The 23,593-nt window shown below is 35.0% G+C and overlaps 1 protein-coding gene across 2 annotated transcripts in view; it reads left to right on the top strand.

The window, feature by feature from the left end:
* Positions 1 to 23,593, top strand: part of PPP1R9A_1 (Protein phosphatase 1, regulatory subunit) — a 70,032-nt gene that overhangs the window by 5,018 nt on the left and 41,421 nt on the right. For both annotated transcript variants that reach the window (XM_051209261.1, XM_051209260.1), the window contains exons 5-10: positions 4,663 to 4,910; positions 6,353 to 6,419; positions 7,365 to 7,422; positions 8,469 to 8,727; positions 11,678 to 12,006; positions 21,466 to 21,598. In XM_051209261.1, the coding sequence (XP_051074704.1) occupies positions 4,663 to 4,910; positions 6,353 to 6,419; positions 7,365 to 7,422; positions 8,469 to 8,727; positions 11,678 to 12,006; positions 21,466 to 21,598 (1,094 nt within the window). The remainder of the gene's footprint in view (positions 1 to 4,662; positions 4,911 to 6,352; positions 6,420 to 7,364; positions 7,423 to 8,468; positions 8,728 to 11,677; positions 12,007 to 21,465; positions 21,599 to 23,593) is intronic.

Genomic DNA, 23,593 nt, shown 5'->3' with positions numbered 1-23,593 from the left:
AGATCATCTGCGAAGTCTAGATCGTCCAACTGCATCCTAGATGTCCATTGTATCCCGTGCTTCCCTTCAGATGTTGACGTCTTCATGATCCAGTCGATCACCAGGAGGAAGAGAAAGGGTGAGAGTAAGCAACCTTGCCTAACACCGGTCTTCACTTCGAACGACTTTGTCAACTGTCCTCCATGCACGATTTTGCAGTGTAATCCATCATATGTGTTCTGTATGATATTGACTATCTTCTGAGGCACGCCGTAGTGTCGAAGAAGTTTCCATAGTGTTGTCCTGTCCACGCTATCAAATGCCTTTTCGTAGTCAATGAAGTTGATGTAGAGTGATGAATTCCATTCAATTGATTGTTCCACAATGATCCGTAGAGTTGTGATTTGGTCTGTACACGATCTATCCTTACGGAATCCTGCCTGTTGGTCACGAAGTTGGGCGTCTACGCAGTCCTTCGTCCTGTTTAACAATACCCTGTTGAAGACTTTTCCCGGTATTGAGAGGAGTGATGCCCCTGTACTTATCACATTTGCTGAGATCGCCTTTCTTTGGTATTTTGATCAGAAGTCCTTCTTTCCAGTCTTTTGGTACTTGTTCCTCATCCCAAATCTTATTGAAGAGAATGTGGAGTATCCTTGCAGTTGCCGCTACGTCTGCTTTTAGTGCCTCTGCTGTAATGTTGTCTGGTCATGCTGCTTTGCCACTCTTGATTTGTCTGATGGCCATGCTGATTTCTTCAATTGTTGGTGGGCCAACATTGATTGGGAGGTCCGTGGGTGCTGCTTCGATGTTGGGTGGGTTCAGTGGGGCTGGTCGATTCAAGAGTTCTTTGAAGTGTTCTACCCACCTGTTTCGTTGCTCTTCAATGTTGGTGATTACCTTGCCTTCCTCGCTTTTCACTGGTCGTTCTGGTTTGCGGCGATTTACAGAGAGTTGATTTGTCGTGTCATACAGTTCTCTCATGTTTCCTTCTCTTGCAGCCTTTTCCGCCGTCGTTGCTAAATCTTCCACATATTTACGTTTGTCGGTTCTGATGCTCCTCTTCACTTGTTTGTTTACTTCTGTGTATTCAGCTTGTGCCTTGGCTTTTTCTGTTCTTGTTCGACTGGTATTGATTTCTGCTTTCTTTTCCTCCTTTCTTGAATCTTATCCAGTGTATCAACAGAGATTCAATCGTTGTGATGGTGCATCTTGTGGCCCAGGACCTCATGACATGTTGAAGTGATTGCCTCTTTGATCCCCTTCCAGTTGCTCTCCACAGTAGTTCCTTCTCCATTGAGTAGATCATGAAAAGCCTGGAACTTGTTACTGAGGTCTCTCTTGAATTTGTTGAGCTTGTTAGTATCCTGAAGAAAGGCCGTATTGAACTTTTGTGATATTGTCCGCCCCGTTGTCCAGTGTTTCTTGAGTTTCAATTTCATCTTGGCGACCAGCAAGTGATGATCTGATGCTATATCAGCTCCTCTCTTAGTTCTCACGTCCTCTATAGTCCTCCTGAACGTTTTGTTGATGCAAATATGGTCGATTTGGTTTTGTGTGGTGTGATCCGGTGAAGTCCATGTGGTTTTGTGTATGCGTTTATGTGGGAATATGGTGCCGCCTATGACCAGTTTATTGAAGGCACATAGATTTGCAAATCTCTCACCATTTTCGTTTCTTTCTCCCAGTCCGTGTCGTCCCATGATGTCTTCATATCCAGTGTTGTCCGTTCCAACCTTGGCATTGAAATCTCCCATCAGAATGGTCAGGTCCTTTGTTGGGCACTTCTCGATGATTGACTGCAGCCTATTGTAGAATTGATCTTTAGCTTCTTCATTGTAGTCGTTGGTAGGCGCATAGCATTGGATGATGTTCATTGAAATGCCCTCTTTCTTTGTTCTGAAGGAGGCTTTGATGATCCTTGGTCCATGAGATTCCCATCCTATAAGCGCATTTTGCACTTGGTTAGACAGCATCAATGCAACTCTTTGTGTATGTGGAGCATTTTCTTCTTCATGGCCGGAGTATAACAGAAGCTCTCCTGAAGTTAGTCGTTGTTGTCCAACTTGCGTCCAATGTGTTTCACTGATCCCAAGTACCTCTATGTTGTATTTTCTCATTTCTGCAGCAATTTGGAAGGCTCTCCCGGTGTCCCACATTGTACGAACATTCCATGTACCTAAATAAATGGTTGCTCTGGTTGTCAGAAGGGGCATCGGCCTCGTGAATTCCGAAGGAATTCGGCTTTCATCATGAGGCGTCATAGTTCTTCTAAAAGAAGACCTTCTGACTCCCAGGGCAGAGTTTAGAAGGTTTCAGTGAGCAGACTATAATTTTATTTATTTACTTAAAAACATCGTTACAATGAGGCACAAAATATACATGCACCATACATTATCATTCGGTTTGTGTAAGGGTTGGGATACTTTCAAGGCGCCCAAACCGAAACAAGTGGTTTTCTTAGGATGCCACACCCAGAGCCTTCAACCTAAAGGTCTGATTCACACGGCAGTGGAGCAACGTCAGGAGACGCAGTCCCGTCGTAGCCGGTCACCAACAACAGGTTCATACGCCATTTGTTCCTTCAGGATACTGGAGCCCACGTGCACCAGTGGCTTGGAGTCAGGTTTTTCCAACTCCCCCAGGTGGATTCTCCATATCCACAAACCCGGTCAAAGCGCAGGATATTCGCTTTCCATCCTTTCACTTTCATAAACAACACCCCCGCCACGAGAAGGCAGTTAGTAGGATTTCCTTGGCAGTGGCTGTATACGCGTGGCCATATGAAAGCATTTCGAGAGGGAGAGCTAACTCTCCCCACTCTTGGCTGTACCAGGGCATTTGGGGGCATCAGGAAGTGTAACATGTTACGACTTATTTCTTAACATTGTTTTATTATTTAAAGGATCGATGAGTCGAAACTTTCGTAAGTAGTTACTTAAAACTCATTTGTTCCCACTTAACCAAATTATAACAACTTATACCACCTTATTAGACTCTTTTTTAAGATCATTAAATAACATAATGGTATGGTGTTATGAATGTGGCTTGTAATGTAATCTACACTCACTAAAGCGTTAGTAATATAAATAATAATATGGACCGGATACATCAGATAAAAAATAATCTCGTGAAACAATACCCAAAGAAATTCTCATTGTCAATTTTTTCTAGCTTTTCTCCTACTGTCTTCTTTGAAGATAATGGATATAAATCGCTAAACAAAACGGCTGATTGCAGCATTGAAGTTGAATTCCTCTTCATATTTTTGTTTGGTGCTATATTCACTCATTATGATGTTCCGTGATACTAATGTTCATATACATTAATACTTATATTTCTCTGAAAAGTGTATACTGTTATCTGCATTTTGAAGTATCGTGTACTTTAGCATCACTGTCTGAGACATTCTCTGTAGACAGAATTAATGAATATGTAGGTAGTCATCAATGACCACCACCTGCCTCGACAGCCGATGTTTGGTGGTTTAGAAGTATGTTTCAAGAAAGTTAGGGACTGCCAAACCAAAACACACCAGTCCATAAAATCATTCACCATGACTCAGCTATGTTTGTTATGACTTTGTCCGGCTTTTATCACGTGATCTATCCACCAATCAAAACACGACATATACAATCTTCGCACTGTGCCAAACCAATGATGTTCTACCGGTATGAGCAGCTCAGCGTCTTATTTGGTCCTATATCTGTCTAGCCGTCCACTTGAGTCCAGAACACTAAATACCAGCCTCCAATATGCGAATCATATATTCCAACCATACTGTGTTTATATATCAAACAAACAGACCACAACGCATCATAAAATAGAAAATAACATTTGTACACAATTAAGCCAAAAAGTGGCTATGAACGTGGGAGGCAGTAGTCAATAAACTGAACATAGCTTAAGAACCGTAAATCGTACAATGATAAATTATAGGTCAAAATAAAGGAATATAAATATACATAATCTAATTATTGAATAATTATACCATAAGAATATGTAGATAATATCAGTCAATTAATATGTCTCAGGAGTTACTCGTGATTTAATCTTCGCTCGGATATAGCTATGTTGTTGGATGCAGAATACGTGGTCGGGATCCGCGTGATAACTGAGATCTGTAACTGAAGATTTTGGATGAAATGAAACAGATGCATTCATGTTTCATCTTTTTCTATATCTTCAATATCAATATTCCTTCAAACATACCTTTCAACCGTCTTTTGGTACCATTTTCCCTATATCCATTATTTCTCATTGTCATTACTACCAAATTATTTCAATCTCTTTTGTTATTTGTCTTGTTATTTTCATCTCGTTGTGGCATCTCGAGTCAACCCACATTATTGTCAGGTTCTGTGATAACTGGATTGACTAAGGTTATCCTCGTAATTTCAGACGAGAATTTCTTATTCACTTCGATCACAGTTTGAAGTCTTCCCATTTTTACCATTTAATTACAAATGTTATATTTGTTGTTCAGACATTTTATCAGTTTGTATTTTGCTTATACTAGTTCAGTCATTCAACCCATTATTTTAGTGGTTAAATAAGTGATCGACCGATCACAATTCTCACTCGTTTGGTTTTTTGTTTAATGCATTCTTCCCTAATGTGTAGCACTCGGGTAATTATTCGTTAAACCTAATGTTCTTTACCTCCTTTTTCTTTTTTATTAAGCCATTCGATTACTAGCGTTGGTAATAGCATAGATAATCAACCATCGACAGTCAAAGTAAATGGAAGTTCGTTAAGTTCAACTACCATTCGAAATTCAACTCCTGTAACTATTATCAAAGCAGGACCGCAACAAACATCCAAAGATCCCGTTGAATGTTTTTCTTATGCTTCCATAACTCCTTTATATTCGTCTAACAAGATTGAGAAGGCGACTGAAAATGATGTAAATAATGCTATAAATAATAATGGTACGTATTAGTATATACTCATTTTTTAAAGTGATATTTTATCTTATGAACTGGTATTAGTTGAACAACCATCAAAACCAATAGGGATCAGACAACTTCGCGCAGACATAGGCCTCCTCAACAGTGCACACCTATAACCTCGCCATGCCTCTAATCTACAACCACTGGGGCTTCCATGATATGCGTTACTGTTAGATCATGAAGTTGACATCTGTAACAGTCTCACATTCCTAACTTCAGTGAATTCACTACGTTACAAAGTATTTGCAATGGCGCAGGTGCATCCACTCTTTGTCTTCACCCAAATTCTAATCTCCTGAATCCTCCTTGTCTCTTTTTTTTCTCTTTCCAAATTTATCTCACTGGATTATACTCTTTAAATAAAATCTTCAAACCCTAATCTTTCCGATTACTGCTTATGCTCTTACCGCCTCTACCACTCCGGGATTTGAGTCGACAACTGCATCTCTGCGCTAATGTGGTGTGGCGACTCGAACTGATGTACGTACGTACGAAGTTCTACGTTGTTACTGACTGACTGACTGATAAAGTATTTGCCAGTTTCTTTAAGCAGGTTATGTTGCTAGTTTAAATGAATCGTGTTACCAATCATTGTTAAAATCTTTATTAGCAATCAGTTGTAAATAAGTGTTAGTAGAGTTCACCAATGTACTTGGATTTATTCAAATCAGGTAATGAGTTTTTCTTACTATCGTATTAGATTTCCCTAATAATACAGTCTTTCTTCAACTTCACTAGGAACATAACTATGAAAAATGGGCTAAATTAAAAATGAATAGTTTAAAAGTCTTTTAAATTATCCACTAAATGATTGAATACAATCAATCATAAATAAATATAAATGTAACCAAATCAATCGGTGGAAGTAATAATAGTATTAGCTGTTACATCTAACTAAATCACTTCGAACCTTAATCTCCTCACTGTTTCTGCCCTTAGATATGCAGGGAGATGTACTTTGGAGCTAGTTAATGGGGTTAATACTGTAGGTTAGTTAGCATAATATTGAGGGCAGTGAAATTATCCTATTCATTGTCTGGGAAAAGAAAAGATATTTACGGTAGAGACCTCTATATCCGATTATTATTTAACACTAGAGTACATGGATAAATATGAATGGTTGAATCACAACGCACAATAAATAAAATAATACATTAAATGTCACAATAGGGCATTTACGGTATAAAAATAGGATCTAAGACTCGTGTTTAAATTACAATAAGTTTGTGATGAAAACAGATATGATAACTACTTCAATGAAATAGTGTTTAATGGCCTTTATGATTTTATGATGCATTAATAAGCTAATTACTATTCAATAAGTTAATTGATAGGAAATCATCCTTAAATATTTTTATTCTAATCATTTACTTGAATCAATCAAATTTTCTATGGTTGGTTTATTCTCAAAATTTTTTTAGCTCATCGCCAATCCTACGAAACAGCCATTCAACCCTCCGAAGATTTAAATTCACAATCAACTCATTCGTAAGTGACCCTTTAAACAGATGTTTCTTATTTATTTAACAAATTATTATTCTAACGAGAATCATTGCTGCTATGCTGTATTTTCAATTATCAAGAGATTATTGAATCTTCATTTTTTTGGATTTATGATTTTCCCTACTTGTGTAGTGTTCTGTTTCCCATTTATCTTTCAAATGTACTCCGATTTCATTATATCCACTCTAAACTAGACAAAAATGAAGTAAACATTTCCTTATACTTATGTGGATAAAAAAATCTTAAATCAATCTTCTAACTGTTCGTAATTTATCATTATCGTCATATGTAAATACTGTTTGTTTTGTTCAGTCTTCAGAATTCGATTATCCATACTAGTACACTTACTTAAACTTCAAAACCCTGAAAGATTCACCTTTTCAATTTAGTGTATTTGAAAAGATATCTGTTTGTTTCTTGCTTCTGATATATAATTTTAATTATATCATGCTATTCAATGTTTATTTGTCTACCTTTTATCTTACTGTTAATTGCTACTCCTCATCTTTATAATTTTATAAACTATTAATATGCTTTGGTAATATGCATTGATATTTATTGAATATTATTACAAATAAATGCGGAGTGGTGGTTTAGTCGTCAAGGCTTTTGACTTCCGGCCATTAATTTCCGGGTTCGAACCACGCTCCATCTACTTCGGTTTGGGAAGCTGGCTGGTAGCATTAGCTCTCATGCTCATATTCAGTTGCCTGATGAATGAGTTAATTTACTTACCTATTATTCTATTATCTCTCAGTCACCGAACAGGAAGTTCATACTCCGTAACATAACTTAGTCTGAACAGTCATTGCTCTCATGCTCATTGATTCCATATCTTCATTTAATCTGTTCCGTATTACATGATATTTATCATTTGTTTCAAAACATTTGATATAATGATTCTTTGTTAATTCGTTACTGTTGTTTCAGCATATGCAATTCTTCTGTTGATCATCAATGTACAATATCGAATTCTTCGGATGTCCAGGTATGGCATTAAATAATTCAAATTTTTTGTTCTCACTTTAAACTCTATCTTCGCACATATTTGTGTATGGATGAAGTTCTCTTGAATGTTCTGTTAATAGCATTCCAAACGGCATTTTAGAAATCAAGTGTGTTTTACTGAAGCAAACATAACGGCTGAATTCTAAAATTAGTCTATTCTTGTACTGTTAAAAATTCATTACGAAAATTCTCTTTTAATGATTCGTTGGGTCTGTCAAAAGTCACGATCAATAATAATGTTTTAATGATGAAGCAATAGGATTTGTATAATACAATTCTTCTATAAAACGTTTTGATACTATCTTGAGATTTTTTATAAAATTACAAAACAGCTAGTATTTGGGATTTGAGAGTTAAGTGTATTTGTACTCACTGTTCCTTCAGCAATATTTTCTAAGTGACAACATTTTATTATCTATCTTTATGTAGCTGTTTTAATATCATTTGACTGCAACACTAATCAAAGAGGAATTCATTCTAATCACCTGTGTCGTTGACCTAGTCACTTTACTGTTGGAGCTGCAGTAAGTACCTCAACCGTGTATTCGTCTATTTCTACGTAAATCAATCGATCAATTAGAAACATCTCAGACAATCTAAATTAAATACGTTTTATTCCCCGTAACTCAAGATGATTTTTTATATGTGAATGTTTGAAATTTATTGTTCGCCCATACATACAGTCAACAAAATAGGTTATCATTATCATTATTATTATTATTTTAAATCCTTGTACTTTTCCATATTCTCACTCTGGTATACGTATTTAGTTAGATTAGTTGTAGATTACAACCGTCGTGTACATTATTAATTTATTCGTTTATTAAACCAACAGTGAGTTCATTTATCAAGGGTTTTTGTTAATTCTCACTACTAACAAATAATTAAATACATCGCCCAGATTTCTCGGCTATGTGCTATGTGACTTCTTTATTGTATTAAGCTTCATTCCTAATTATGCTTTGATTTCTGTGTTCCTTTTGTTTTCACTTATTTCATTATCGATTTATTAATTGTGTTCTGTAGGATTTTGTTATTCGACCTGAAGCATTTCACAAGTCTCTATTTCCTGAAATTGTATATAAAGATAACATTGATGATCTTCCTGTACTACAACATGCTGAACCTGTTGCAGTAAATGCTGAAGATGATGATGATGGCTTAGATGAAAATATTGACAATACTGAAAACTCTTTTGAAATTGTTATTAGTTCATCTCAGTGTAATACATCATTTAATCCACTGATCACTTTACCTGTTCCGAAAGGATTGAATGTTGTGGCTGGTAAGTTGAAAGATTATACAAAATATTATTGCTTAATTACAAAAAAATACTTCACTTTCCTTTTTAATCTTATGTCGATTGAAATATAGGCACTCATATAAATTGATCCCATTTTATTACTACATTTAAATAATCACAGATATACAGTTCGTATTTTAAGTAATTATTCCAACTAGTATTAATTAATTTTCATTTCACGTTAAATACTTTGAATTGAATTTATCATATCTCCCTACTGTGTATACCATCAATTTAACATCATATAAGTAGATAGTAACATGCATAATTAATTCTGTAAATTAATAAATGGACTATTCAGTTGATGCATTTTACATAATATTTTTTATTATCATACAAACCTATACATATTATAAGTAGTGTTTGTACAGTGTGTTGTATTATTTAATTTTATTAAAGTATTCATCATGTTTATTTTGTATATTTTTTCATTATTTATTTAATTGTTTTATTTATTCACATTGATAATGAAAATAATATTGTACACTATGATTATAAAGAATAACTGTCCCATGTTTATTTTTATTGTTTCCTTGTTTGTACTTAAATACTTTTCGACTATTCAATTTTTCTATTGTTAAAAATGAACCATATTTACTTTTGTTGTTGTTGTTGTTGTTGAAATATGATCCTTAATAAAATGCTTCATTTTTATTTTATTGTCGTTTTCTTTTCACTCGAAATTCTATTGCTTTCTTTTATTTTTACTTAAGTCATTTGTCCTCTGAAACATTGAACATTCTTTTCTTTTAGTAGTGCATTTTATATTTATCAAGATGTTCCAATAAAGTCATTTATTATCCTTAGTTGTGTGTGTGTGTGTATGTGTCTAGTGGTTTCCCAGATATAATGCTTATTTGATTATCGTCAAGATATAATTATTCATTGTTCATTTCGTTTTATGTCAACCTATGCTTGAAGTCAATCCTTCTTTTTCAATTACAAAAAAACAACTGAAATGTCATGCAATTGTAATGCATTATGCATAAGTTCACATAATAATATATTGTTATATGTTTAATATTAATGTAAGTCATAACAATATTATTGATGTAAGTTAGTGTTTTATCTTGAAAGCAAATAACTGTATTTACATAAGCTTTTTATGTTAACTCCCAACATTTTTGTCACAATAGTCATTTTTAAGCTATTTAATATATTCGCTGGTAAAAACTATGATAACAGTAATACATTGATTAAGTAATGTGAACTGTGGATTTCTCTTCATTTATAATCTTCTCTGTTATGGGAAAAGAATATTCACTGACAAAACACTGGTTGTTCATTGTTTTTATTAAGCTATATACTAATGTTGATGTCTGATAAGTTTGGTCTATGCACGTTAGTACCATATTGTACGTTGTTTATAACTGACTCAGTCAGTCAGTCAGCTTCAACGTAGGACCAGGAACATACATGCATCGGTCCAAGTTGCCATACCTCATTAACACAACAAGATGGACACCGGATTCATAAAAGTAGTTAATTCAGAGGTGGAATATATATAAGAAAGATTGCAATAAGGATAAAGTACAAGAAGAAAGGATTAGTTCGTAAAAAGAAAGATATGAAGCGATTTTAATCTCTTAGTTTAAGGGAAGACAGAGAGTGTATACACCGACGCCATTGTGATCGATTCTGAGCCATGTCACCAAGAGTCTCCAACCATTGGTTACGATGCCTTTAACAGCACTCAAGTTATAACTGACTGGGTGAATTTAAACGTTGTACACTACACGACGAATAAGATTATCTCTTATGGACAAAATATATGTTTGAATATTCTGTGTATTTTTATTGATTTACTACTCTGTTTTAAATTCTCTGCATGTTGCAAATTTTCAATTCCCAAAAAACATTTCACTGGTTATTTTGGTAGTTTACCTTATAGATTTTAATTTCATATTCGTTGCTACAAATCTCGGGGCAGAAATCATCTTTTTTTACCGCGATCAAAGATCCTTTTTCAATGGCATTACGCGTATATATTTGTGCGTATACCCTCTCTCTTTCATCTATACCGAACAATTCTTTATCATAAAACCTGTCTTACGGGAGTAGCTGGGTCTAGGGAAGAATAAGGAATTGTGATGTCTACATATCAGAATCGAAACTGGGAGTTATTACATCCAGTTCACAATGCATTAACTTGTTTTAGCATGAAACTGTTCCTTTTTACATAATACAGTCATATTTTGTAATTGAACTTTCCACACTATAGAGATAAACTCTCAGTTTTGTAGCAGTAAAAACTACAAGTAAAGATTCCTGACAATTTTTTATTTATCCCGGGTTAAAATACTTCTTTCTGTTTATCGATGTTTCGTTTAATGTATTACAAATAGTTCTCTCTCTTTAATATATAGTTGAAATATTCAAACGTTTCTTTCATCAGATGTTTAAAAGATTTCCCCATTTCTTATGTTCTTTCTTCAAATGATCGATTTTTGTATGATGCATTTTAAGTAACTTAACGAATAAACGATGCACTTATACGTTTATAATGCGACGAATAGTTCAACATTCCTGTTTGAAATTTGTATAATATTCAACAAATAAACAATGATTACTTAACATTACTATTTTTTGATTAATTACAAGCAAAACGTATCCATGGATTCTGTTTCCCATAAATATCATGATTCGTTACAACACAATATGAATTCCATTGAACTGGAAATATTGATTAGCCGATTATGATATTTCTTATCAGTCATTTTTCATTGTCAGATATCTAAGTATATGTAGTGTTTCTTTGTGTTTACTGCAATATAGTGTGTAGGGGAAAATTCGTTGATTCAACCAAAACCATCTCATTTCTTTTTTCTTGTATTACATACTACTTTTGTAGTTTGAGTTTTTTCTAATTTACCATATTTTAATAGGTAACCTTTATCTTTAATTTTATAATACATTTTTTCGCTTTTAACAGTTGATGATGATGGAGTTCATATTTTTGAAGATGGTAACTTTCTGTACGCTCTTCCTGGCTTAACTGATAAGTATTCAGATGATTCAGATTTTTATGACTCACGTGAGGATGTTACCAATATTTCCGACTTAATATCTCCTTCATATACTGCTGAACAAGTAAACGATGAAGAAAATGTTAAAACAAATATGGACAAAATCCTTTCAGTATCTTCATCATCTAATTCACCAAAATCAATAACTACAAGGAAATTAGTCAATAAGCGTTCAGGTAGCAGTGATAGTCTAGTCAAACAACCGAGAGTTCGATTTAGTTCTGAACCAATCTTGGTAAGATTTTTTCATGGGTTCTACAATATATATTTTCATTTTGTTAACATAGACTGCTCTCTGTATATTAAAAAGTGCCACTCCTCAAAAACGATTTAAATTCATTTATTTTCGACTTCATTAGTCTCATCCGAACTGCAAAATATTAATTTTAAACCACGTCTACTTCGATAACTAGTATAATCATAAGCAGTGAAATGGGTAGATGCTTCGCGTTTCGTGTTTGTGTAGCTCTTCACTGTCGTGAAATATGAATATCGCGATTCAGAGATAATCTTGATTTCAAATGTAATTTAGCTATTCCATTTTTCTTCTCGAATGGTTTCAAATCTGAAGTATACAGGTAAGTTCAAGCTTTCTTGTTAAAGCTAGTGGTACAAGAATTGTCGACTGTTTGACACTTAAAGAATTATAACTCAAAATAGTTTACATTATGGGAGACTCTGCCAGCCGTTACCTTCCTCTAGATCTTCAATCTTACATTATTTTGTGTTACATTCCCTCTTTTCGTAATTTGTTAAATATTATTTTTTGTTTCGTTCTCTACTACTACTGGGACCACTGAATTTCCTCTACAGATTTTTCCGTGATATCTCTCAAAATATGAGAACCCTGAACCATTACGAATCTCCATAAATCTTACTTCACTTCTGTCCGTTGTAAACCAACTCCGATAATTACAACAAATGATGAGCTAAAATAATTGTTTGTATTTTGAAAAATATAAAGTGGTGCCAACTTAATGGTATCTCGTTTGACAGTGGGATAAATCTAGACTAAATATACTGTAGTTGCTTCAGTCCAATTTTTATTCATAAAATAGAATGTGGTAGATTTATGGTAATTTTTAGGATTTTTTGATTCAGAGTTTTGACTTCGTTGCCACTAATCAATAAATGGTTATCACGAACTTTAAGGAAACTGATACTCCTTGCAGGTTTACAACCCGTTACCATTTGTCAAAGACGTTGCTACTAGTTTTTTCCGGACACAACAGACTTTATTTGAAGTTCACTGGTCCCTAGTAGTAATCAAATCCTATCGACCAAGTCGCAAAATGACTACCAATCCATAAGTTCCTCGGCTACTCTTCTTCAATTACATAACATCTTGCATAGAACATATCACTTTACTTAGGCTAATGATAGTTCAAGTTGATCGTTGTAATGTGAACGTCGGTTTGGGCACCCGGGCAGTATTACAGCCCTTACACATATCGAATGAGATTTGTGTGGTGCATATGTATTCGGTGCTTCCTTGTACAAATATCTATGTGTTAAAATAAATAAATAAAGATAATAAATTATTGATCACTAGTGGTTGAGCAATTAATACGTGAACTAGGTATCACTGTTCAGTAAATACTTCATGTTGTTGAACTATTAACTATCAGTTTTTATCTTAATATGTACAATATTTTTCAAAAAAAGTTACTTGTACATGTGCATTCTAACTGAACAATCAGATATATCTAGTTCTATTTATCCATACTAACGTTGGACAGTTTTTTTGTTTATCGAATATCTGATGAAAAGAACTATGTAGCCTATATTTGTAACATTTTATAGAATAGATTTTTAAAAAATCGATTGAAATAGGTTGTTCAACCGAAACAATAATTTCAATGTAACCTATTTTTTTTATGTTATTCTGAAAACACATTGATCAGGGTTTTGTACATATTCTAAACGGTTTTAACAATCTAATTTTTATGTTTATTATCTATCAACTTATAAAGTATGATTTAATGAAATTACTATGTTTGGTCTAAGTAGTAGATTATTTTCAGCCTTAGCTATTTCTTTGCTGAATTCTTTATTTGTCTCAGTTTACAAATTCTATTGTCATGGTCAAGAAAAATTTACACATTATATAGATTGAAAAAATTTAATATTTTGTAACGTTTGTTATATGATATAGTTAAACATTGACATTGTATCAATTAACTTTATGTTATGTATGCAAGTGTACGTTCTCATCCACACACTTGCATTCACTAAGGAATTACAATCCATGGTTAGAGGATTAAATATCTAGTTATTATTGATTAGTGAAATGCATGAACATAAGGTTTTCGACTACTGACTTCATTTTATCAAGAAAAAAGGTCAATTCTGTTTGTGTGATACAAAAAATCAACAGTGCCATTAAGAAATATCAGTCAATGCGTAACATTAATAAATTCAGGTTTTTAAAAATGAGTACGTATTGTAATTTCTGGCTTTTATTGAACCAGGATAACATATTTATACAGTTAATTTACTGTGCATTTGTCAGCTATTTTACAGCTGGTATCAGTTTATCTTACAAAAAAATCATTTAATTATAGAAATCTTCAAAGAAAGCTCACGTGTATAATATTCATGTATTATAAATTTGAATAATCAGTTCAGTATTATATTTTCAATAGTTGAAATCATGAGTCATTTGAAGCTAGACCACCATGGAAAACCTGAAAGCACTGGTGGTTTAGCTTCAATCGACTCATGATTTCAACTATTGAGATTTCTAAAAATCTCCACAAAACCCCTACTGATATTATATCTTCCCTAATTTTGTATTTTACACTACTCGTTAATTGAATGATTTTATAATGTGTACCTTTCATATTAACTGATTTTATTTGAATATATAGATTTCTGTTGTTAAACACATCATAAATATCATTAATAATTGTTTCCACAGGTCTACGTAATTGATAACTATATTAACAACTGACCTTGCAGCAACCGACTAGATAATCATTGTATTCAGTAACTAGTGCATAATTAATATTTTTGTTTAGTAATTCATAGGAGAATAGTTTTTACTTGTAACATCATTTCATTTTTATTTGGTGTAAATCAGATTCAATGCAAATTTATTGATTGTTCATCTGAATTCCGCTTGTAAAAGTACGCTTACAGTTCGGCATATTGCACCATTAATGCTTAACTTTTTCACTTTTTACACCTTTTATACTTACCTGTTTGACTGAAAATTGATGCTTTTTTACTCAGTTTTTTTTGTTCGAGCACTATTACAAATTAAAATGTTTGTTATGCATTTGATGATTAGGAATAACTTTCCCGACCCTTGTTGCTACCTTAACGTGGTGGTCGGGCTTGCCTATCGTGATGAAACAACTGAGCTATACTGATTGGAACAACTGTTCCTCAAGGTCCTACCACGTCAGAAAGGTCGGTTGAAGAGCGGTAAAACTAAGAGCAACAAACCCAAGGTCCGAAGGCTAAGTCGTACTGCTGACTGTACAGAGGTGTGACAGCAGTAAGGTGTTTCCTTCAGACAACCAGCATGACAACGATGCTGCCTTCCCACAAGGAGGGGTGGGGTTAGAAAAGGTCGACCCTAAAAATGCACACCTCACCTTATCCCACGGATATCCGTCTCCGGCGGTAAGGTCTCAACAAGTACGGAGCTAACACAAAAATTGCCCATAAAAAGGTCGTGTGTGACCGACCTCAATCAGTTGTCCCTTGGGCACTGCGGTCACGCTCCCAGGTCACTAAGACCACTTCTAATCCAATTTCCTTTTCAGGCACCTCCAGAAGAACCCTATCACGGTGTGGGCAACCGGGAAGTGATAACCGCCCTCATACCTCTGAAAGCACTCAAGACCATTGTATTCCTAATCAACCTCCCTCTTCAATTCCTATTATTCCTCCTACATCGACTTCATACTCTAAACTTCCTCCTTCGGCTTCCTCCTCAAGTGTCACCATAGCCAACGATTCTAGTGCTCAAAACACTGTCCCAGGTCTACTGAAACCTCGCTCCACACTATACATTGGAGCCTTCAACGTACGCACCCTATGTCAAATCGGTCAGCAGGATTCCTTGGCTAAAACCCTAGAGTCTCTTTCCATTGATGTATGCTGTGTCTCCGAAACACGCATACAGGATTCCAGTGTGGTCATTCACTTGACTTCACCTCGGCAAAACGGAGAGCCAACGAGATACACCCTCTGTGTATCTGGTGACCCGATGGCCAGTTCTCGTGGACTGGCAGGTGTGGGCATAGCACTAAGCATGAGGGCGGAACAAGCACTGCTAGAGTGGATCCCCGTCAACAGTCGTTTATGTGCTGTTCGGCTAAACGGCTCCGTAAGAACTCGGAAGGATAAGGACACACGTCGTTGCCTTTTCGTCGTTTCTGCCTACGCTCCCACTGACTGCAGCTCAGATAAAGTGAAAGATGAATTTTACAGAAAGCTGTCCGAATGTCTTCAGAAAGCTAAACGTTCAGACATAGTACTCGTAGCAGGTGACTTTAATGCCCAGTTAGGTAGTTTAAACCAAACACAAAGGCATTTAGGTGGATATTTTAGTATTCCGGCACAACGAACAGATAATGGTGATCGTCTGTTGCAACTGTGCTCAGACAATCGTTTATTTTTAGCAAACACAAATTTTAAGCATAAGGAGAGACATCGTCTAACGTGGCGACCGCCTACACCAAACTAACGATGGACTCAAATAGACCATATTGCTATCAGTCATCGTTGGAGAGGTTCGGTAGAAGATTGTCGCTCATTCTGGAGTACCTGCTTGGACTCCGACCACGCCCTAATACGGGCACGCATCTGCTTGCGCCTCACTGGACGCAAAAAAGCCACATTAAAAAGACCCATTAGAACTGATTTGAGTAACGAGAAATCCAAAAGTAGGGTCCAGGAACAACTGAGGTCACACTTAGGTGGTTCTGAAAACGAGGCTGATCCAGATGTTGCTTGGAAAGATAAACAAACAGCTGTGGAAACAGCAGTGACATCTATCAGTGACTTAAACCACAGAGTTACAAAGAACCAGTGGATTTCTTCAAAGTCTATCACACTGATGGATTCTCGCAAACTCGTCCCATCAGGTTCCGAACATGATGAAGAGCGACAACAAATCAGATCTAGGTTAAGAAAAAGTCTAAGAAACGACCGTGAGTAGTGGTGGGCAACGAAAACAAAAGAGATGGAAAAGGCGGCGACTATAGGGAACACAAGACAGCTTTACAGACTAATAAAAGAAACTGGAATTAATAAGTCAAGTGTAAGTGAGATTATTTCGGAAAAAGACGACACCCTCATCTACTCCCAGTCCAGACGTTTAGAACGATGGGCGGATCATTTTAGGGAACAGTTCAGCTGGCCTTCAGCTACTCTACAACTACCCTCCATTCCCAGACAGTGTGAATGGAACATTGAAGTAGGTCCCCCAACTCCAGCTGAAGTTCAAAAGGCTATAGTTAATCTGAAACGAGGAAGGGCAGCTGGTCCAGATGGATTGGTTCCAGAGTTCTTTAAGGATGGTGGTCCAATTTTAGCGATTGGGTTGACTAATATTTTAGCTAAGATCTGGGAGTTAGACGTTATTCCATCTGACTGGTCACAATCACTTATCGTCCCAATATATAAGAAAGGGTCAAAATCATCCTGTGACAACCACAGAGGGATTAGTCTAACTAATATAATATCTAAAATACTAGCCTCGATAATTATCAGACGCCTAACTAAGACTCGTGAACTGCAAACACGAGAGAACCAAGCTGGCTTTAGACCTGGTCGTGGCTGCACCGACCACATATTCACCATTCGTCAGATTCTAGAACACAGGAATACTTATCGGCGTCCGACAATGGTGGTCTTTCTCGACTTAAAAGCAGCATTTGACTCGGTAGACCGCGAGATTCTGTGGCAGTGTCTGTCATTGAAAGGAGTACCACAGAAGTACATAAACCTTGTGAAGGCTCTTTACTCGAACACTACCAGTCGAGTCAGAGCTTATGGCGAACTGTCATCTACTTTTGCAACCTCAAGTGGTGTCCGTCAAGGCTGTCCACTTTCTCCATTTTTGTTTAACTTCATCATAGACCTACTGATGGAAATAACATTCTCGTCGACTGAATTCTTGGGTATTGATCTCCTACCAGGAGGTCCACTTATGGACTTAGAATACGCAGATGACATAGTCCTGTTTGGTGAAGACGCTGACAAAATGCAGTCTTCTGGTAGCACTAAGCAACAATGCCAGAATGTTTGGAATGCGCTTCTCTCCCTCTAAATGCAAGTTGTTGCTTCAGGACTGGTCTGCGTCAACACCTGAACTAAGGATAGGGAGTGAAGTAGTCGAACGCGTTGACAACTTCACTTATCTTGGAAGTCTGATCAGCCCTAATGGGTTGGTGTCTGACGAAATCTCAGCACGGATTCGTAAAGCTCGTTTGGCTTTTGCCAACTTACGTCACCTTTGGCGGAGGCGAGATATCCGTCTATCAATAAAAGGACGAGTATACTGCGCGGCAGTCCGTTCTGTCTTACTTTACGGCAGCGAATCATGGCCATTAAGAGTAGAAGATACTCGTAAGCTACTAGTATTTGACCACAGATGCCTTAGAAATATTGCTGGCGTCTGTTGGGATCACCGGGTAAGTAATAGTGAGGTTAGACGCAGGGTATTAGGGAATGATGGTAAATCAGTTGATGAGGTTGTTATTCTTCATCGACTGAGATGGTTGGGCCACGTGTTACGTATGCCCGAACACCGATTACCACAACGTGTAATGCTAACTGGTGTTGGAAATGGTTGGAAGAAAGTTAGGGGCGGCCAAACCAAAACGTGGCATCAGTGCTTGAAGACACTAACCTCTAGTCTGAGCCATGTTGGTAGATGCAGACTACTTGGTTGAGGTTCGCGTGACTTTCGTAACCGATGGTTAGAGACTCTTAGTGACATGGCTCAGAATCGATCACAACGGTGTAGGTGTATACACTCCCTGTCTTCTCTTAAACTAAGAGATTAAAATCACTTCATATCTTTCTTTCTACTAACTACTTCTTTCTTCCTGTAGTGTATCCTTATATGGAATCTTTCTTTTATATATTACCACCTTTGACCTAACCACTCCTATGAATCCGGTGTTCATTTTGCTGTGCTAATGAGGTGTGGCAACCTGGACCGATGCATATATGTGCCTGGTCCTACGTTGTAGCTGACTGACTGACTGACTGAATAACTTTATCATAGTTATTATATTGGAGTTAAATGTTTTTCGTATGTTAATCTTAATTAATTTAAACTCAACTTTCATGTTTATTTAAGTACCTTGATTTAAGTTGTGGGAATGCTCACAATCGGCTTTCCAACCTTAGGTGAATAATTAAAATGCCATACTGGTGACTTAACATATCATTCATCTATCAGCTACTTGGTTATCCCTTGTAATGTTACTCCTTGCTTCGAGCAACTGATTTTGTATCTTTTATCCATCATAATCAATACGTATCAGTAGGTCTATCTTTCTAAAAACAAGTGTTGGTGATAGTTGTCATAGTGTTATGGTCGCTTCGGGTTCGTTCATATGCTAATATTGATAACAACTGATAGTTGTATTATATTTAAATGTTGGGATTACCATTTGTAGAATGAATTAATTACACTCTGCGATGCAAATATTCATGTAAACTTGCTTTATTACTCGAAATGGTGTGTGCAACTTTGTTAGCTTATATTGATTTGTACTTCACTTTTTTTGTTATTGTTCCAAATAACCTTAGTAGTAATAACAACTTTTCTGCCCTTTTTGTCCCTAATAATTTCACTCCTTTCGAACATTAGCTTCAAAATAATACACCACTAATGCTTACTTGTAAAAGTGGGGGCTAAATCAACATGCTCTGATGACCTTTTTTGTAATTGGTTGTCCTCATTTAATCCTGTATTCAATTTAATTGTGTTGTTCTACTGACCTCTAATCATGTGGATGATCAACCCTTTTGGAACGAGTCGATGAATTGGGTCTATCTCTATTTGTTTGTTGATTCCTGGCTGATCTGAATAACTTGCTTCTAGAGGTTCTCTGACGTTTTTAAAATTCCAACGATCCAAAATTTGGATGTTTCTTCAGTCGAATTCATATCTGTGGTTGTTTACATACGTTGATATCAGTGATAACATATCGTGTTGTCTCACCGTTAGTTCGTGTTCGTATATGCGCAAGTGATGGGGATGTCCACTTCTACATTTTTAATAAAATGAATATTAGGATAACCTTAATTGTGTCTCTTTTTCCCTGAGGAAAATTTATTGCTGTTACACAGGCTTAATTTCATTTGGAAATTCAGAAATTTTAATTTCCGTTCCACTTTGTTTTGAAAAATCGGTTAGTATCACTGTCCACCATACATCTAGTGTGTGACTTAAAGACAGATACACGAACCAATACTTTGTAAGTAAATTAATTTACACTGTATTATAATATTGTATTTGGCAAAATAGATTCATTGGTATTAAATAATTTTATAAAAATAGAAAACAGAAACTGTACAAATTGTTAAACTTTAAGCTTAACGGTTATGAAATTTTTCTATTGTAGTGTCGGTTACTATGTTAAACCCATATACCTTATTCTAACTTTCGGACATCCCATTCTATTCACTCTACTTGAGTCACATGCTGACCTTGTTATTTATTCGCTTATCAATCTTGACTGTTTTTATATGAGCGCGTAGGTGTGTGTACATTTCTTATCCCATTGCCCATCACATGTCTGTAACTTACTTTTGTGTAACTATAACGCTTGGTTAAATGGGAGTTGACTTACCAGCCATCTCCACTCTGCGTCCTTTCTCTTCTCTCTATTCATTTCGCTTCATATACAAAATATATGTATTCAAAAGTCCATTCTCGTCATTTGACTTATTTAATTCCGTTATTGACTAACGCGATTTAAGTCGATGATTATATACAAGGATAGGCGATAAAAAACATTCATTACAATCCCCTTGGTGTCAGATTCACGGGCCACTAAACTATAAAGAACGTGAGAAAATTTTTTGAAGAAAGTCTGTTGTCGGACAATTTGTATTGAAATAGTTCAGTGATTGTAAATTAATAAGACGATATACGTAGAGATATTATAAACAGATGAAGATATGGTAAATATCAATTAATTTGAAGAAAACTGTTAGAGACAGAATTTTTTTACTTGACTTCTTTTGATGTTGTACTTACGTTACTCAAATCGTGTGTAAATTCTACAACTTGGTTATTTATTAGTGATCATGATGAACTACAACTACATTTTTATCAAATTCGATCGTATTTTTGGTAAACACTGGATATTGTTTGATATTTCCCTTATATATATGTATGAGCAAAGATATACTTTACCTCAAAATGTTTGACTGACATTACATTTTGAATTCTATTTCATTCGAGGTTGATAATTTTTTTCCCTAATAGTAGAAGTTATCTAGAATGTTTCATACCGGTTTACCAAATGTTAAGCAAATATTTGAATGTATCAGGCGTTTATATACAGACAATACCTCCTAAAAGTACACCGGTGTTCTGCTTTTCATATACGTAGGTTTATTTTTCGAAAATCTTTTCAGTTCTTACTAATTCCCAAAAATATTGTTGCCACATATGTATCTAGTAATGTTCTCCATTTTTGTACCTCCGTTGTAGGTGTTCAGTACTCATTCCACTACAGATTATAATCGTAGAAATGAAGAAATAGATCCATTGTCTGCTTCAGCAGAATATGAATTAGAAAAACATCTTGAAGATATGGATATGTTTGAAATCGATTTCCGTAAAGGTTTGTTTCTTTCTATATCATGTGTATGTAAGACCAAAAGCATATGCTGTGGATTTGTGTTCACTTGTTTTACTTCTATTTTTCTCTCTCGTGCCTTGTGTATGCGGATTTTGTACTATGTTAGACATTTTTCATCGTTCAAAGTTACCATTACATGGGTTTACGGTAACATAAATGACAACCCTGCACCTTATATTAATGTTCATATATAAATCACACGGTAAAGTTTAAGTATATTAAAGCTTGTATAAGGCCAAATTATTTGTGATTGATAAGTCTACGCGATTCAACGAATGACATTTATTCCCTTTTTTATTTTTAATCGAGTTTTATGTTGAAAAAAAATTTCACCAGTTTCAGCATTTATCGTAACTTATACATCACTACATTGTTTGTTGAAGCATAAACATAAACCAGTTTTTCTCTAAAGCATTTCGTATTAGATTATTCATTGTTTACTACCTAGTCTCCATTTGTTTAGAGCCTAGTAGAGTATATAGATTTTACCCGTAGGTACTATATGACAAATCGATTCATTTTCATTTCTTCTACAACAATTTATTATCTGTTTATTTGTCTAATAGGATTATGTTGTCACATTTTGTTTTGTTGTCAATATCTGCTTTATTGTGATTTAAGGAATATGTTTAAAAGCTTACACAATTGTCCTGCAAAAAGCTATTCTTTTTTGTTGTTACGGAGAATGTACTCTCAATCCTGTATAATCGCAAATATAGAATGTTTTCCAAAGTAATGATCAATAGTATGTTTGTTGATAATGATGATAATAAAGTTTACCGAACATGTTGACAGAGATGCAGAATTAAGAGGAGCATGAAAACGTTATTCTTGTCAGAAAAGCCCAACTAAACATGCAGTGATTAAGAGCTTGAATACTTATCAATAAGATAGATAAAATTTGATAATTGTGTTCAAGAGTTACGTAAAATGATACGGCGAAATATTGAAATGAAATACAATCAGAATGGATATGAGAATAAAAATAGATTTGTTAAGGTTGAAAAAAATCAATAACGAGAGGTGGGAAGGTAGTGACTTTGGTAAATTAACGTTTAAGGTCATGGTAGGCGTCGAATAACCTTCCTTTAGATACACAGTTCTGGTGTGTGATAATGACTTCATCAGTGCTAAGGTAAAGGAAGCTTACTATTTTCGATAAGTTTCCATTTACCCTTATAAATAAATTTGAACTTTGAGTCTTTTGTTTGAATAATTCGTATTTACGAAATGTTTGATAATTAGACTTTTTATCGACCCAGACCTGCCTCTGTTCAAACATGTCAAAAAGGGTACTTTTCATTAAACCATATTTTCTTGTTTTATCTGTTAATGGGTGTTTTCAAATCATTTAGCCAACAGGAATATGACATGTGTTGTTACCTAAGATTTGTATACGGTTACGTACACTCAATACTTTTCCTTTATGGTATTTTGTAAAATTGTAAGTACAAAAAAAATAATTCAATGGTTTGATGTACGTTGAATTTGAAACTTTACTTTCTGTACATAAAGGCTAGTGATACTGGTCAATTGTACAAACAGTTGTTAGTGGAGAGTTTACCGTTTAAATCCATAGTTTAGTTATTGAAATATGAATACTTTAATTAATAAAATCTCATTCTACATAAAGTTTGAATGATACAATTAAGTGATTCAATCTTTGAAATAAATTGCAATATCTTCGAAGCTGTTCAGAGTAAATAACACGAGTACTCTATATCACAAACCGGTACCCTACTGATATTATCATTTTCATTTAATAGTCAGACATACTACATTTTAACATTATATACTGCAAAAAGTAAAACATCAAGTCAAATTTGTGCATCATTTAATAAGTAATTGATTATCATTTAATCATCCTTTTATTGTTTAAATCCCACTCAATAAAAATTCTTTACTTAATAATTACCTCTAATTGTAAATTACTTTCTCTTTCTCTTTGTACATAGATTAAAACAGATGAATTCATCT

This window comes from Schistosoma haematobium, chromosome 1 (assembly GCF_000699445.3).
Source record: "Schistosoma haematobium chromosome 1, whole genome shotgun sequence".
Lineage (NCBI taxonomy): Eukaryota > Metazoa > Platyhelminthes > Trematoda > Strigeidida > Schistosomatidae > Schistosoma > Schistosoma haematobium.
Note: the sequence above shows the minus strand (reverse complement) of the source record. Positions and strands in the feature narration are given on the sequence as shown.